General features: G+C 38.7%; 1 protein-coding gene across 5 annotated transcripts; it reads left to right on the plus strand.

Annotated features, from left to right (window-relative positions):
- The first annotated feature begins 8,029 nt into the window (after positions 1-8,029).
- Positions 8,030-17,371, plus strand: LOC110798816 (OVARIAN TUMOR DOMAIN-containing deubiquitinating enzyme 6). Of its 5 annotated transcripts, none has more exons than XM_056827990.1 (9): positions 8,030-8,197; positions 8,515-9,297; positions 12,727-12,888; positions 13,331-13,408; positions 14,340-14,418; positions 14,513-14,658; positions 16,311-16,376; positions 16,464-16,638; positions 16,955-17,371. In XM_056827990.1, exons 2-9 carry the CDS (start codon positions 8,680-8,682, stop codon positions 17,158-17,160), a joined length of 1,530 nt encoding a protein of 509 aa, XP_056683968.1. In that variant the 5' UTR covers positions 8,030-8,197; positions 8,515-8,679; the 3' UTR covers positions 17,161-17,371. The 5 variants fall into 5 exon arrangements, with proteins under 5 accessions (XP_056683968.1, XP_056683972.1, XP_056683970.1 ...); XM_056827994.1 differs by having other exon boundaries at positions 8,033-8,197; positions 8,580-9,297; positions 16,874-17,371; XM_056827992.1 differs by having other exon boundaries at positions 8,037-8,197; positions 8,570-9,297.

Raw genomic sequence — 17,371 nt, forward strand, 5'->3', positions numbered from 1 at the left:
AAGTGAGGAAAATTATGAATAGGGAGTGTGAACTATATTTTCCATTTTTGTAGTGCGTTAGAGGTGAGTAAAGAAGTTGGAGTGAAAATCGAGGATGTTCCCATTGTGAATGGATTCATTGATGTGTTTTTTTGAGTGGAATTGCGAGTATGTCACCTGCTAGAGCCTTTGAGTTCACCGTAGAGTTAAATCCTGTATCGACACCTATATCTAAAGCACCTTCTAACATGGCACCTCCTGAAATGAGCGAATTAAGACACAATTGCAAGAGTTGTTTCGTTAAGGGGTATATTAGGCCTAGTACATCACCGTGGGGTGCTCATGTGTTGTTTGTTAAGGAGAAAGATAAGAGTATGGAATTCTGCATCGATTTTAGGGAGATAAACACCATCAAGAACAAGTATCCTTTGCCTAGGATAGACGACATATTGGGTCAATTGAATTGGGCGAGTGTGTTCTCGAAGACTGAATTGTGTTTGAAGTACCACAAATTGAGGATAGCTGATAAGGGCCTAAGACCTCATTAGTCATTATGGGTTTAGAGTAATGTCTTTTGGGTTAACCAATGCACTTGCCATATTTATGGATTTAATGAATAGGATTTTCCACGAATTCTTAGATAAGTTCGTCGTTGTATTCATTGATGGTATCATGATCTATTCAAAGAATGAGAAAGAGCATGACAAACACTTGAGGATTACTTGGAGACGCTTAGAAAGAATCTAGTTTTATTAAATGAAGTATACAAATCTTGAAGTCATATGTGTATAAGTGACATCGACGGAAAAGTGAAGGACTAAATTGATTGAGAACTATGTTACGCAAGGGAATAAATTTAAGAGAAGATCTGAGTGGTCCAGGATCGTTAGAAATCATTGTTGTATTGAAAAGATGGGAGGAAACACATGAATTGGTGTAAGATCTAAGAGTTAAGCCAAAAGTTATACATTTATTAAAGGCGTAATGAGGTTCGGTAAAAAGGAAAAGTTGAGCATAAGGAGTTTCTGTAGATCCTACTAAGAATCAAGCTGTGAGTGAGTGACCTACTTCAAAGGAACGTGTCTGATATCTAAAGTTTCCTAGGCCTAGATGACCATAATAGGAGGTTGTGAAAGACTTTTGGAAGAAAGCAAAACCAATGACCAACTTGTTGAAAAAGGAATCGAATTTCAAGTGAAGTGAAAAATGTGAGGAAGCTTTCTAGATTTATCTGTTGTCGCGTCAATTGAAACCTTATAAGCCTAATTACCAAACCCATGACCTAGAGTTAGCTGTTATAGTGTTATCTACAAATATTTGGAGACATTACCTTTATAGAGCAACATGTAAGATCCTTATCGACCATAAAAGTTTGAAATTTTAGCAAAAAGGGTCCAGTTGAACCTTGGAGACAACATTGAAAATGATACTGCTTTCCACCCTGCAACCGATGGTCAGACTGAGAGAACTAACCAGACTATGGAAGATATGTTGAGGGCTTGTGTTATTGACTTTAAAAGTAATTGGGAAGACCATCTAGAAGTGTAGAAATCCCACTTGCTACGATTTTAGTGGAAATATAGCATTGGGGGGATGATTCGATGAAGTAGAAATATCCAAAGTTATTCCCTGAGATGAGTTACGAGGGCGTAACTCGTTTTCTTTAAGGGGGTAGAATGCGATAGAAATTCGCGCTTTTTACCTATTTTTATGGTATTTTTATGCATTTTTATGCTTATTTTAGCAACTTATTCATGTTGATGCAAGTAAATAGATTCTCCGCATAAGAAAATGTGTTCTTGAGTATTACAAGTAACTCTTAGTTGGCAAAAGAATGCACAAGAGTGGCACAAAGTACTTCTACAATAAAAATAAGTCGAAAAGTTTGGAAAGATATGTGAATTTTCGTGTCAAGTTTCGGGACGAAACTTCTTCTAAGAGGGGTAGATTGTAATCCCCCGTAATTTTATACATTTTGTTTATATATTTTAACGTATATTTAATATATTTAATATATATATTTAAATATAATTTACGGATTTTAGAAATGAATATGTAATTGAAATATAATTATTTTATTTCATTTGGAATACTTTTAATGATTTACGAAATCAAAATGCATTTTCAGATTTTACGTCAAAACGAATTCGAATTACGAAATCACGTTCGATTGAAATTAGAAATTTTGATTCTAACAACTTAAATCCTACTCCTAGCCCAATTGGGAAAAGCCCAAACCAAAAATAAAAATAAAACCCAAACCAATACTCCCTTTCTCTTCTCTATTTTCACGTGGAACCAAAAGAAAGAGAGCAAACCCTCCTCCTTCAACCTCACGTACAACTCAGCCGTGTCCTCTCCTCCGCCTTGCTCTCCACGGCGCTGTCCCAGCCGCCACAGCCACCGGCGACCTAACGCCGGTAATCCTCTTCTCCGTCGTTCCCTTTCTTCCTCCGTTTACGTTCTTTCCTTCCCCTGTTTTCGTTCTCCTCCTCTTTGTTTCTCCTTTCCCTTGCTTCTCTCGTAAGGCACCATCACCACCACCACCGGTCGGCTCTGTTGCTGCGCAACCTTGCTGCACCGCCGCCGTCCGTCACCTACACCAACAGTCGCCGCGTCCCAGTCAGACCGGCGCTATTCTTTTCTCCCTCTCGTTCCTTTTATTCTCTTTATCCTCTTGGTGATTGCCTTCCCTTCCTCACGTCGCTGCAGCCTCCCTCCGACCACTGTTCTGCAGCGCCGCCGTCAACCACCGTACACCGCACTACCGCCGCCGTTCCTCCCTCCGGCCGGCGCCTTTACCTCCCTTCTTGATTTGGTTATTTCTTAAACTCTAAGTAAATTAAATGTTTTAATTAAATGTTATTAATTTAATTTATGTTTTGATTGAATTAAATTTATGATTTTTGTGATTTATTTATGAATTTCATATTTTAATATTGCATAATTGAATTATTAATTTTCATATTTCATAATTTGATTGAAATAAGAGTTTGAATTATTTAAGGCATGAATTTCAAGGCTTTAATAGTTTTAAACCATGGTAGAACAATTAGGAATTACTAAAACTATTATTTTTATACTCTAAGCATTATGATTTGGTTTTGGTAAAGCTTTAAACGAGTTTATATTGCTGGAAATTTAAAGTATGATGTTTTGAAGAGTTTTCAACGAATTTCAATTCTCAATATAATTATTATTATGCTTGGAGGTTAATTAGTTAAGTTTCGATATTGGAGAATGTTCTAAATACGTTTGGGATGTGTTTAGAGTATGTTAGTGTTGCTGTAAATTGTTAGAAATTGATTGGGGAATTTTATTGGTTGTTTTTAGGCGGAGAATTCTTTGTAGGCGACTTTTGAATTCATTAAAGTGGTCTTGCAGTTTGTTTACACAAGGTACGTACATACGTGTGTGCTTGGAATGCGTGCTATTTGTTGAAACCATGTTGAAATTGTTGATGAACTTGGTTATGTTGATATTATTGTTGAACTTGGTGATGTTGCTATTATTGACGAACTTGGTTATGTTGAAATTGCATGTTTAATACTGTTGGACGGACATATTGAACTTATATTGCATTATGAGAATTGTAACATGTTAGTATGGATGATTGATACAAACATGTTGGTTGGGAACACTAGATTATTCTATATGTTGGTTTGGATCGATTGATTATTGTTCCCTTTTTAGCTTTTCACTACTTTATGAGGGAGGTGGACCTTGTTTAGTAAGTTGAAACTTTATACCCATATACAGGGTTAATCATGGTTAAAGGAAAGGTTGGGTAAATTGGAATGAGTCTTGATTGATGCCTTTATGATCACTTACTTAATTCCAAGATAAAAACAGTTGTGAACGAATGTGGATTGTATGCCTTATGTGATTGTTGAGTCATAACAGAGTCTCAATTTGTAAATCATGTAAAGTGAAACTGAGTAGCAATAGCTTTAGACTGTGCACGTCTAAAGTGACGGACAAACAGGAGTTGGGGTTCATGGTGGTAGCCCATGGCCTTTTCTGGAACCGGATTGATCACCGTGTTCTATTTTTATTAAAACGTTCCTCGATATCGCAGGTCACTGAGGTTACGGAGTCGCGCCCGTACCTCGTCTTCCTTAGTGAAGACTTCTGGATGGACAACTCGGTCCATTGTCTATTTCAACTAAAATAATATTATTGCTAAAAGTCTAGCCTAGTCAAGTATGGTCGTCAAACTATCATGTTTTGTCTGCCTTTGTTTGTGTTCATTTGTATCATGTTAGGGTTGTCCGTTTAATAGAATCATGTTAGGATTATTATTGATTTAGTATGTAGTACTCAGCTTTGCTGATTACGTGCTTTTGCTTGTGCATGTTGATCATGGCTATGCCTTATTGATCCTGTGATGACCCAATCTTTGGTGAGCAGTCTCTAAGGATCAATAAGCATTGTCCATCTGCAGGTTTGAAGATGTTGCATCATTGGGATCGGGAATAGAGAGCTTGTATTTAGTTTTGATTTGCTAAGTTGACTTGGGTTTGTTTAATTGGACTTTAAACTTGTCGTACTATTTATATTTCCTTATTTTCGTTGGTTGATTTTTGGGACTAAACCTGTAATCGATTATTTATAAACCTAAAGTTAGTTTTATGTTTTCCGCTGCAAAATTCTGAATAAGCCGTTACGTTTCCACACGGGCGATAATGCCTGATAATTCTCTACGTTTATATTAAAAGGTTATTTTAGAAAAGAGAGAATTGTCGGGGTGTTACACTAATTCACTCCACAATAGGGATGGCAATGGGTCGGATCTGGACCGGGTCCGACAAGATCCAGACCCAGACCCGCTTTTTAAGAGGTGGATCCAGATCCGACCCAGATCCGCTGGGTCCAAAAAAATCAGATCCAGACCCAGATCCACTGGGTCTAATGGGTCTAGGGTCGGATCTGGATCCTAAATGGGTCTAAGCGTATTTTTTTTCAAAAAAAAATTTGTCCCTCATTTTTCTTATATTACGTAATTTTTTCTCCCATTTTTTGTATGTAAACGTAACGTTGCTTTAATAAAACCACTAAATATGGAATATTCGTTAATTTTGTTTATGAAAAAAAATCATATTAGCCCTGTAATACAATAAGTATTTAAAGTTTCTAATATTATTATGTATATGTCACGTCAAACAATTTTTAAATAGTTTAGTATCATAAGAACTTAATAAAGTTTAGCACGTAAAGATTGAATTATATTTAAATTTTAATATTTTTTATTAAAAAAATTATATATATGGGTCTGTGGGTCGGATCTGGACCGGATCTGGATCTTTAATTCTTGGACCCGGACCCAGACCCGCTCCATTGAACAAAGACCCAGATCCGCCCCAGATCCACAGGGTCTAATTTTTTTGGACCCAGACCCTTAAAAATGGACCGGGTCCAACTGGATCTGGATCGGGTCTTGGACCCATTGCCATCCCTACTCCACAACTCTTTCCTTTGTACACTGTCAGGTGATGCATAAATTGCTGAAAATAGCCATGGGTCATCCCCTACCTTCTTCACTTCCACCGTGAGATGTTGAGAATGGTTATCAAAGGGAGTTACAGTAACCAACTCCCGCCTCCAGAACATCCATATGCCACCCCTAAAACCCCTAGCTTCGACACGAGTTTGGCCAGAGAAGCCAATCCTATCGCATACTTTTTATGCTTGCTCACCACTGAGATGAGTCTCAACTAGAACCAAAACCGTAGGATCATTAATTCGAACTAACTCTCGAATTATAGCCAGCTTGTTTCCTGCTCCTTGGACATTCCAAACCATAATTTTAATTGACATATTAAACATTGAAAAAAGGGGGTACCTATCATTCACGTTCAGAGGAACATTAGGCAAGAGACTTAGAAACGCTTCCCTTAGCGCTCTCATTGGGCCATCCGTTTCGATTGGAAGTTGGAATGTTGCCATCATCTCCGGAGTGTTGTGGGCCGGGGGGAGGTATGTATTTACGTGCATTAGCATCTTGTTTGCTAATGGATGCATACTCACCATTAATGGACCCTCCATCGGGTAATCGATGAACGCATCACACGATGGTGGGATCTTGGTTTCCAGTGTTATTGGCACTTGACTCGGGTTCATGTTGATAGCTTAAAGATTGTTCAAGGTCGATGTCATTCAACGATGTATCAATACCCCTACGACTTATGATAACAGGGCTATAGGGATTTCCTTCAATCACGTTTTCTTTTCCCCCAGCTGTCACAATGCGTTGAATATTAGGTAACTTAATATTCCCCTTCGAAAGTTTAGGGATACTAATATTACCAGAAATATTCTGATTAGCCAGTGGAATCCTAGTTTCCTTATTATTCCACTTCTCTAACGACACATCCGGGTGAGATAATTCCAAGGGATTATCCTCTCCTTCTTCCAAGTTAACACAATCTTTTTCCGTAACCATAGTTACCATTCCCCCAGAATTATTCCTTCCCAAATTAGGATCTCCTAGGTTACCACTTGACCTATCCACATCTGCCGCCACCACCTCACCCTGTAGGTTTTGATGGGCCTGTTTTCCCTCCTTTAATCCAACTCCTTTCCTGTCTAGGACTCCTACTGTTTCCATGAGGGCATCCTCATTAATCTCCACACCTGCATTAGTTTGAACCAACGTGGCATTCCTCTCAGCTTGGACCTCTTCCAGTTCCATATCCTCAGTATGAGCCAGCGATGCGAACCTAGACCCACTTGGTCGTTTGTCCTGTTCTACTTGAACATGTGATCTACCCGCTTCACTTCCTTTTGGGTTTTGCCCACTGTGTCTAGTTTTATCCGTGTTAGCCTGCTTCTTACCTTGCTCAGTTCTATTCCTTGGCACATACTTTCTAGTTGAACGTTGGACTAACATCCATGCCCCGTACTTATCTGTTAATTCAGGTCTAACTTTGGGTACTTGGCCTCCGTTCCCAGTGTTATGATTTCCTTCCAGGCAACCTCCCTCACCTACATTACTCACTTCTCCAGATTTGAAAATAGTGCAATTTTCCTCCTTGTGCCCAAGATGTCCACATTTAAAGCAAATCATCCTCAATCCTTCATATTGAATCCTCCAAACTCTCCCATTCAATCTGAATTTAGACAGTAGGGGTTTAGTCAAATCTACCTCAATGCAGAATCGGACATATTGACCGCGGTCCATGGACTCCGTATTTCTATCAATCTTGATAACCTTACCAATTCTCGACCCAATTTTATGTAAAAATTGCTTATCGAAGTACTCCACTGATAACTGTGGTATCCTGACCCAAGCCGTGAGTTTCCTGATTGGTGCTTCATCAGAGACAAAATTGGGTACCCATTTTCGGATCGTCAGATAGCTTTCTCCAATCATCCATGGCCCTTGTGTCAACACAAATTCGTAATCTGCTAGATTATTAAACCGAACTACATAGTAAGCATGACCAACATCAGTCAAGGCGATATCACCCTTCAGACTCCATTTTGCCTTAAGTCTTTTCATCAAGACTTCATAACTTAGCCTTCTATCAAACAATTTGATGATTAGGGCATTCTTCCACGGGTTACGCAGCCTCCTCTTTTCCTCCTTTGTCAGCAATATGGTAGGGCAACCGCCCTCCTCCTCGTCATCACAGTCTAAGGGGATGTCATCATCCGATATTGCATCTTCCTCTTCTCCAATTCCTTCAAAAAGGGGATTTACCGCCTTACAAAAACCCTTTGTTGCCTGACTGTATGACACCGGTGGGGTTTCCTCCACGAATGTATCCATCTCCATGTCCTCTTTCTCCTCTGTATCTCCATGAATACCTCCTCCAATCCCCGATTCTCGCATGTCTCGTTTGAATTTCTTATTCGACCTTTGCAAGAGGTCGTTTTCCTCGCTCGATAGGCTTTTCTCTCTTTCGCTCTCCATTGCTTAATTACTTTTTCCTTCCATTATATCTTGGAAATTATGCGCGCTAGCGCACGCGCACGGACCAACAACCGGTAGTAAAAAAAAATTATGTTACACAAATAAAAGATAGCCGTGCGTTGGACGGTCTTCAAATCTGGTTCAGATAATTTCAGCAGTTTCTCCACTCGAATAAATAACTTCTGTTTGCCCCATCGAAAACGAAAACGAAAACGAAAACGAAAACCCTACTCTTTCTCTCTCATCTCTTTTCTCCACTCTTCTCTTACACTCAGCTGTGTCGGATCCTCATATTTTTCCAAGGTCAGATTCTGTGTCTTCTCTTTCTTTCTCGTTCGATTCTATGTTGATTAGTTCCATTTTAATTGATTACTTGATTTCATACCACGATTTTTCAATGATTAAATTTTAAAAAAAGTCAAATTAGGGTGTGGGAAACTGGGAAAGAGGTAAATAATCGATCATTTTATCTTGATTTTGTATGGGAGAATGATAATTTGTTTGCAGATTAGGGTTTCTTGATTTATAGTTTTTGGATTGTTGGGGAAGAAGGTTTCAAGATAATTTGAAAAAGGTCGTCTTGTTTGAAGGGTCTTTGTTGTTTCTTTGTTGCATAATAGGGAAAAGAAAACACTAAAATAAATTGGAGGGCCTGGGTCTCATGAGAATTCTCAGGGGAATGCAGAGATCGATTTGCTCAGATAAACACAAGGCAAAGGAACCAGGAGGCATTGGCATCTACGTCCCTAAAGTTAGGACCCGGGACAAACCCCACTATTAATCAAATGACCAGGATTTTGGTTCCGCGCGGCTCTTCTGGGAGTTCTTCATCCAACAACCAGACACGCACTTCACTTCCCAGCTCTTCAAATCAACCTATTCCTTCCAACCCTAACGTTGTCATCGCTGTTCCTGATGAAGTTCATGAACAAGTTATTGCCAATGATTTGCCCGAAAATGGTTCAAGTGATGATCAAGGCTTTGATCAGAGTAAAAATGCCGGGGATGATGGTGCCGATGATTTGAAAATTGGGAACAACGAGAATCAAGTGGATAACATTAGAGTGTTTAGTGGGCTAAAGGTCACTGACCACAATAGTCATGAGACTGATGCCTTGGCTGGTGATAATTTTCAAAGTGAAGCCCAGAGCTCACAACCTCCTCCTCCTCCTATTCCGCCTCCAAAACCTTCAGGATCAAACTCTATGTTGAGAAGATTTGTGTCAGGGACTTCAGATTCCCCTCGGATTGGACCTTCTAGAAGGCCTGCTGCGTGGCCGGCTCCAGCTCGGACTTCTCCATCAGCATCCAGACCATCCTCACCAAGATCTCATTGTGAAAGCGAGGGCTACAATAGTGCTGATGAGCAAATCCCTTCCTTTGGATCCTCATATTATGACCTTGTAAGTTCTTTTATATTCCCTTTCAGCATAAGATATCTTGTTTGCATACTCTCCTTTGTTGGACTGTGTGAATTACCTTTGTGTAGGATTTTTGAACATTGATAGTTTCTCTTTTACCCTTCGCTACAAAAATGCATGTACCCTCTTTTATGACAATGGGTTCCCGCTTTTATAATTATTCTCTTGGTTTCATGTAAATGGAAATATGATTACACCTAATGGTAAGGCAAGTATTTCTTCCAAGAGTTATCATTGCTTTCAAATATTATTATCCAAGTGAAGCAGTTTCAACACTGATATGTATGTGCATTTGAAGACTAGTTGTGCTTTTGCATCTTGTCGGTATATTTACAATAAGGCTCCGTTTGGTAGGGTGTAAAACGTTTTCATGGAAAATGATTTTCCTCTTTTCAATCATTTTTCAGGGATGAAAAACAATTTTCTACAACTCTCAATAGTGGAAAATTCTTTTCCATTTGAAAGTGAGGGAAACCACTTTTCCTCCTTTCCTCCACCTCTCTTTCTTCCCCCTCAATCTTCACCGTCTTCTTCCATTTTCTTTTAAGGAACCAAACAAAGGAAAATTAGTGTGGAATTGTGTTTTCCCTTGGAAAATGTGTTCCATGGAAAATCATTTTGCACTAAAAACGCTTTACACCGAACCAAACGGAGCCTAAATGAAAATGCATGGTTTGAAACCATATCTGCAACAGAATGTTGTTCACCTGTGACATTTACGGATTTGCCAGTAAAGTTGGGGAAAACATGATTGTTTGTTATTATCCCATGTCAGGGGAAATTAAAATTGCTCCACTTGGCTCCAAATTTTGATTGAAAGGCTTGATGTGATTAAGTTGGACCCTAATAAAGTTGCAAATTTGCTGCAGGAATGAACTTTTACACTTAACTTCTCCTCTTATTCTCTAGCCTTCTTGTTCTTATATCAGATTTTTTTGGTTTGCTGATTGATCCCAAAAAATCTTGAATATAGAAATTCTCTAATGCGATATAAGGAAAGAACACAACAGTAGGCTGGTAAAAGGTGGTGTTTTTATTTCTACTTCTGCTCATAGAGGCTACACTTGGCTGTTAAGTTAGGATTCCTTCTCCTATGAACATCTTCATTGGGTATTCCTCCCGTTTCCAGTTTCTGGTAAAATATTTATATGTTTAGGAGAAGCCTTTGACTCCCATATCCAATCTACTATTCAAGCTATTTGAAATACTTTCAGACTGAGAAGTGAGAACATGGTTATCATTTCATATCATCATCACATTCAGGGTTCACTTTAGTTGTTAAAAGCTATCGTGATACCTTTTTTCAATCATCTGCCAGTCTCGAGAAATAAGAACTTTGAATTATATGATTTCTGTTCCTTGGAGTGACTTTATGGATTACATGTCCTTGAGAAAAACTAAATTAGAAACTAAGCTTCAAAGATAATTCTCAGACACATCATATCAAAGGAGGACCATTGAACCATTTTTCACCCTCAATCCAATAAATGTCATATTATAGCTTCAAGGGTGACAAGATGAAAATCTGAAACTCTAACCACATACCTAAGAGGAAACCTTACCCCCCAACCCAACTTATCAACTCCTTATTTTTCCTTAGCAACATTTTCAAGATGGCTTCACCATTCCTTCAGAAAAAAGGGGAAAAATGGCTTTTTCATTAGTGGCAAACTCCTAGAGCTTATTTATTTATTTTTCTTGAGAGCTTCAATCTTGACACTGAGATCTTATTCTAAGAGGCAAGAGCCCCTACTCTTTTTTCGGTTACAAATCTCATACTGAATAACCAAACAAACTCTCCTCTTGTGATCATGATTGGGCCACAAAATATTGTCTCTTGATTTTTCCCAAACGTGTAGCAGTTTTAGGATGGTGAATATTTACAAAGTGAACGGGAAAAATAGACAGCGTACCCAACATGATTTTTTTCCCTCCTTTTTCAATGTATATATATATATATATTTTTTTTTTCCTTTCTGTTTTCTATTTTCTTTGCAAGCTTCTGTCTTTTCTATTTTTATTTTTATTATTTTTTCAAAACATATGTGCGCATCTTCTTTAAACCGGCCTATCTTATTTTCTTGTTCCCTATTTTCCGTGCTTCTTACCGTCACTTTCACTCTCTCATTTTGTGTATTTTCTCAAACCTTTTATCTTTTTTTACTTGACGTTCTGCGGACGGTTCCTTATGACGGTTCATGTAAGCCAACCCCAATGATTTTGGAAAAAAGACTTGGTTGTTGTTTTACCCTTCAATTAGGTCAACCTTCCAACTAAAATCGGAGCTCTTTTTTGAAATTGCCTTTACCTCAAAATTCAACAAATTTCATCACAACTACTTTTCAAATTCCTTTAGTTAGGTCGCTAAATCCCCCCCGTTTTCTTTAAGTGACACTTTGACCCCACATAGTTTTAGGAGGTTTGAGTTGAATTTAATAAACTAATATGTAGTGGAACTGTTAGATAATTATGTATTTTAGGAAACTAAAAGTGGGTGAACTATTTATTGTAAGAAAAAGATGGTGTGAGTAAGTTAGGAGACCATGGGATTTGTAATGTAGAAGCTTACCAAGAAAAGGATTTGTAACACTTAAAAAAAACAGCCGCTTTTGGTAAGTGTTACACTTCAAAAATAAAACGGAGGGAGGATAATCAAGCATTTCTCATGGAATAAACAGTGGGCTTCTCGACAAGGAGAATTAACAACGACGACCTTTAAAACCAATAAACTATAAGAATCATCAATTACCTTTTTCTTCGTCAGAATGCCTGGTTGGGGAGATGTCCTTACTCCTGATGACCTAATTTCCTTACATCCAGTTTGGCATGGGCCATGTTTACGACTTACTAGAAGAAGGGAGCCAATGCTTTACTTATTTGGTTCAATTATGTTTGTGTTCACGCAGATAATTGGTGTCCTCGATAAGTCGATAGGGGTTTGGTTTGTATTCGAACTTTGAACTGAGACATTTTATTGCCATCTGTTGAGAGTTCCGATGATATGCAATTGATACCTTCCTGATATTGGCAGTAGTGAGGATAGTTTTCAATGAATTTCTTAAGAGCTATTTTACTGTTTGAACTGAAATTTTACTTTTGGTGACTACTAGTTTCCCTATCTAATAAAAACCTACAGTTTCTTGTCAGTTTTAAGAGTGCATATGGTGTGCAGAATTGCAGATGGTATCTGCCAGATATCATCAGTGCCGATGGTAGTGTTCTTCAATGGATTTCCGGAGAGCACTTGTATTTGGTTTATTTTTGGATTTGTTAGTCCCTATTACAAGAGCCTGATTTTTTTTTTTATCCCTTTGATTGCTTATGATGCTTTGTTTGTCAAATGTCAAGTTGCTTTTGAAGAATGGGAAACTGATTTTTTGGTCTCTTTTTCATATGTTGTCTCTATTACAGGAGAGAGAGCGGCAGTTTGAGATTGATATTAGACGTGCTAAAGGTTTGGAAGTTAAGAGGATGCAAGAAGATGGTAATTGTCTATTTAGGGCTGTTGCAGATCAAGTCTATGGGGATTCGGAGGCATATGATTTGATCAGGCAGATGTGTATAGATTATATGGTAGGGGCTTTACGCATTTATATTTTATTTTTGCTTACTCGCTGGGGAATGGATGTATTAGAATGTTCATGTGTTCATACCCTGTAATCTTGTGGATATTATAGCAGTTGCATTCTGTGGGGAAATCTTATTTTCTCTATTGTTTTGTCATTTCGTATTAGTCATCAAGGTAGATGGTGAAATGGTTGGGTCTTCTTTCTGTGCATTGATCATGATGTCACCCACCATTGTCAGATAGAAGGCTGAACTCTTCTTTTTTTAGGGTGGCCAAGTAGATCTTTTGGGTGGTGGGAGGGTGGGGGGTGGATTAGCATATTGACTACAATTTCTTTTATCTCCCCTAGCTCTCCCTGGCTGCCATGCAGCTCACAGTTGCACTTCAGTGGTTATGGTAATTCTGATTTCTTCACATTCACTACTTCCCTTTCTCTTCTGTATGCAGGAGCGCGAGAGAGATCATTTCTCACAGTTTATTACAGAAGGCTTTACATCTTATTGTAAGAGGAAACGACGGGACAAGGTGAGCACCGTAATTCTAGGCATATTTGCCATTGTCTCTTAAAGTCGTGTAAAAAAATTGTTTTGACATTTCCTATACATGTGCTCTTCCCCTCCTCTCCCCTCCGCCTTCTTTCAAACATGCCAATTTTAATCATATAGACAACGATGTTTAATTCATCCAATGAGCCACCACCTCTCCCCTCTTCTTTTTCCACACTGCCATCTATCTTCTCCAAGTTTGTGCTGGAGAAATTTTATCTATGGTCGTCTAATTAGCCAACTGAAGTTTTAGATTTGAAACATTAATGCCCAATAGATTTAAAGCAGATTGGAGAAATAAGGTATCACCTTATCAAGGATCCTTTTTTTGTTGGTGGTTGCTGCGGTGATAACATGTTTTTTTTGGTCCTTTTCTGTTTTTGCTGGTTGATGCGGTGGCTTGTTGGGGGAATGGTGGTAGTAGTCTGGGCAGGTAGAGAAAGGGAAAGATGTAGTGAGGAGGAAGGGAAGCATTAGTGGCAGAAGGATGGGGAAGGCTGGCAGGTGGTGGAGTGGTATACTGGTAAGGGGGTTAAAAAGGCTTTTCGTATTTAATTTATTGACTACATTTGTTTCCAGAGGTGAGGGTTTGAAGCAATCCACCTCCGCCATATTAGAGAACAGTGAACAAATGCCCCATTTGTCTCTTTTGCATCTTTTGCAGTGTGCTGGAATTTTGTTTCATAAGAATGTTTCATGGTAGTTTCCTAATGCAACACAGTCTTACAATTATAATACTTCGTCATAGTTATTGAAAGAAGTAATTGACCTCCTAGCACTGTAAACATTTATGAAAGGTTTTTCACGTGTGCAGAACAAGTCATTTGGAGTTTGACCAGTATTTGGAGTTCTGGTGTGAATATCCTATTCGTTTGCCTTGGATGACGTTTCTTTTATCTTCTTGCTGGCAGGTTTATGGAAACAATGTGGAGATCCAAGCCTTATCAGAGATGTATAATAGACCCATTCATATATACTCTTATAGCACAGGTCAGGGCCATCATTTGATCATGTGTTTGATTCTGTGATGTTAGATTCTCTTATGCCCTTTCATCTTTTTGGTGTCTGTACTTTCCCAATGCAGAGCCTATTAACATATTTCATGGGAACTATGACTCTGATGTGCCTCCAATCCGGCTAAGTTATCATCATGGTAACCATTATAATTCACTTGTGGATCCCCGACGATTGAGTGTTGGGGCAGGGCTTGGATTCAGCTGTCTTCGGGGGGTAAGAGCTCATTTAGTCGTGTTTTCATCTCTTAGTTTGTTTGTTAGGGGAGTATGTAGCTGCTAATTGATTCAATGTTTAGTACTTCATACTTTATTCAGTTGGGAATCTTGGGACTTGGGAGTTGTCTGTATCTTTCTAGCTATAATGCTTAGATTCTAGCATGGACCCGAGATTCGGACATGGGAAATTTCTGAAGTGCCCGAATTTCAGATATGCAGTTGGGGATATGTCAACTGAAACTAATAATTAATGTATGATTTATTAGAAGTTTCTATTTAATTCGTTTTGCTTCAAAATTTATTATAGTTAAATAGGAATATTTGTTAATTACAATGCAATACTCTGATTTTTTTTAAAAGGAAATGAAAGTAAAATCTGTACGAGAAAAGACAAAGAGTTAAAGAAGGGTTATCAACAATTTCCCACATCAATACAGACCTTTTTAGAGAGAGAGAGAGAGAGTGCAGTCACGTTTTTTCTAATTTCTTACCTAGTTACCTCACGGCGAAGAACAGAAAATAGTAAACAGAGAACTGGGTATTGCCATACTGGAGTGATATCGCAGCAGATGAATTTTTTTTAAAAAAAAAAACAAGCCTCACTGTTGACCCAGAAGACCACCGGTGAGTTTGTGGTTCATGTTGTGGAAAAAGTAACCAAAGAGGTGATGATTATTCAATTTCTTTTACTGTGTTTTTATTATGGTGGAGAAGAGAAGAGAAGAGAAATGTCTATTTTGTTTTTTTTTTAGTTGGACCCTATCCCGTTTATGTACCTCCTGGGTGTACTGTATCAACATGGTATTTCAGTCTTCAGGAGTGGTGAGTCTGAGCATGAGAACTTGTTAGTGTGATTCCCTGACAGTTGGCATGCATATATTTCATTCCACCTTTTAGAAGGCTGTCGTTTCCACAATCTGTTGACAGGCTGTTCGCTGTTAATGAATGGTACTGCGTAGTAATTACAATGTGTTATACGAATGTTGTAAGGAAAGTCCCTTGTCCATAGTAATGCTTACACCAAAATCTCTGCTTTATTTTATTAATCTCAATAACTATCAGCTCAAGGCGCACTAAGGCGATAGTGGTCTTGCTGCCCCTAGGCGTGTCTTGGACACGGTTCTGTGTTCCTCATTGAAGTGCGGCGCACTGTTTAAACATTGTTAAAAAACTGACTGATGGATGCCTTGGGTGCATCTTTGGTGCGCCTCTGTGATTGCGCCTAGAACAAACGAAGCGCTATGCCTCAATCCCCTAATTGGTCAGGCACACCTTTTTCATACGCTGATATCAATTTCCACTTTAGAGGGGATGTGGAGTCATGAAGAAACACCTGTGTTTGGGGACGAGGCTTAGTTACCATGGACATTGTCATTAGACTTCCTTTACATAATTACGTATAAATAAATTACGGGTGCATCATTTATTAGTACCACCTACCAATTGGCCACTGAAAATCATACTGCTCACTGTGTTTAAAAGCAAAGTGTTTCTAAGATGGATCTTATATTCCCCCCCCCCCCCCCCCCCCCCTCCCTTCCATAGCTACTGTTTATGTTGAAATGCAACTGCGCAGAAGTGTAACTTATAATTAAGGCATAGTGATTTATGCTTTTGTGAATTTTAATATATCTTCTTTCTGCCTTCCAGAGAAATGTGGACAAGGATCAGGTAAAAGCTGCCATAAAAGCTCAACAAGACCAACAGATAGATAATGTTGGTATCATACTATCTTCTTCGCGTGTCTTTTGCTTTTCCTGGTAAAACAGAGTAAAAATCTGATACCTTGATCTTTCTGTACAGGCACTCCTGGCTGAAGGACGATTTTATTCCGACCTAGAGCTCACAGAAAAAGAAATTGAACGTACGGTAATGGAAGCTTCTCGGGCTGAATATCTAGCTGGAAACAAATCGAAGCAACATGTTGGTCTAAGAGGATCCTCGACATCTATTGCAGAACCATCATCCTCTGGAGCCAGTAAGCCATTGTCTTTGTCTAGGCCTCCTGGGTAATTTCTATGTGTTGCATTTTTTAAACAATTAGGAAAGCGAACACTTGCTTTGTACTACATTGTGTTTGTTTATGCAATTTGAATAGATACTTATCTGTGTCTGGAGTGGACTCTGAAGTTGTTAATGTAATCTCAGCATGTACAGTACATCATCTCTCTCATAGACATTTACCTCTTCCTGGCTCCTTATGATGTTCTCAGGGACTGTTGCAATCTTAGCATGTAGCACATTTCGTATTTTGGTGGTGGTTGGCTAATATATTTCTGAACAATGGGAAACAGGGCCATCAGACGGTGAGACCGAAAAAGAAAGTGGTTCGCCTGATGCAATGCTGAGCAGCAGCATGCGGGTGGTGCTGACAATGGGATTCGGCTACCTCCAGGTTATTGAGGCCTACAGTGTATTTGGGGATGATGTTGATTCTATGGTTTGTTACCTGTTAGAGACCAGCGGTAGCAGCAGGCGCAAAGGGAAGGCTACTGAATGAGCCAGTGCGAATGTTTTTGATGTATTTGATTGAATTCGCGTTTGTGAGCTTAGGATCTGAAGTTTGACTAGTTAAATCTAGCCTTTTTTCCAAATTTGATGTGCTGTTGTTATATCAGATATTATCAACATAACTATTTTGGGCCAGTTTGTCTTGATTCTGGCCTTTAGTAAATATTACTCTGTACTGTGTAGAATTCATCTATAACAAA

The sequence above is a fragment of the Spinacia oleracea genome, chromosome 5 (genome assembly GCF_020520425.1).
Source record: "Spinacia oleracea cultivar Varoflay chromosome 5, BTI_SOV_V1, whole genome shotgun sequence".
NCBI classification, from domain to species: domain Eukaryota; kingdom Viridiplantae; phylum Streptophyta; class Magnoliopsida; order Caryophyllales; family Amaranthaceae; genus Spinacia; species Spinacia oleracea.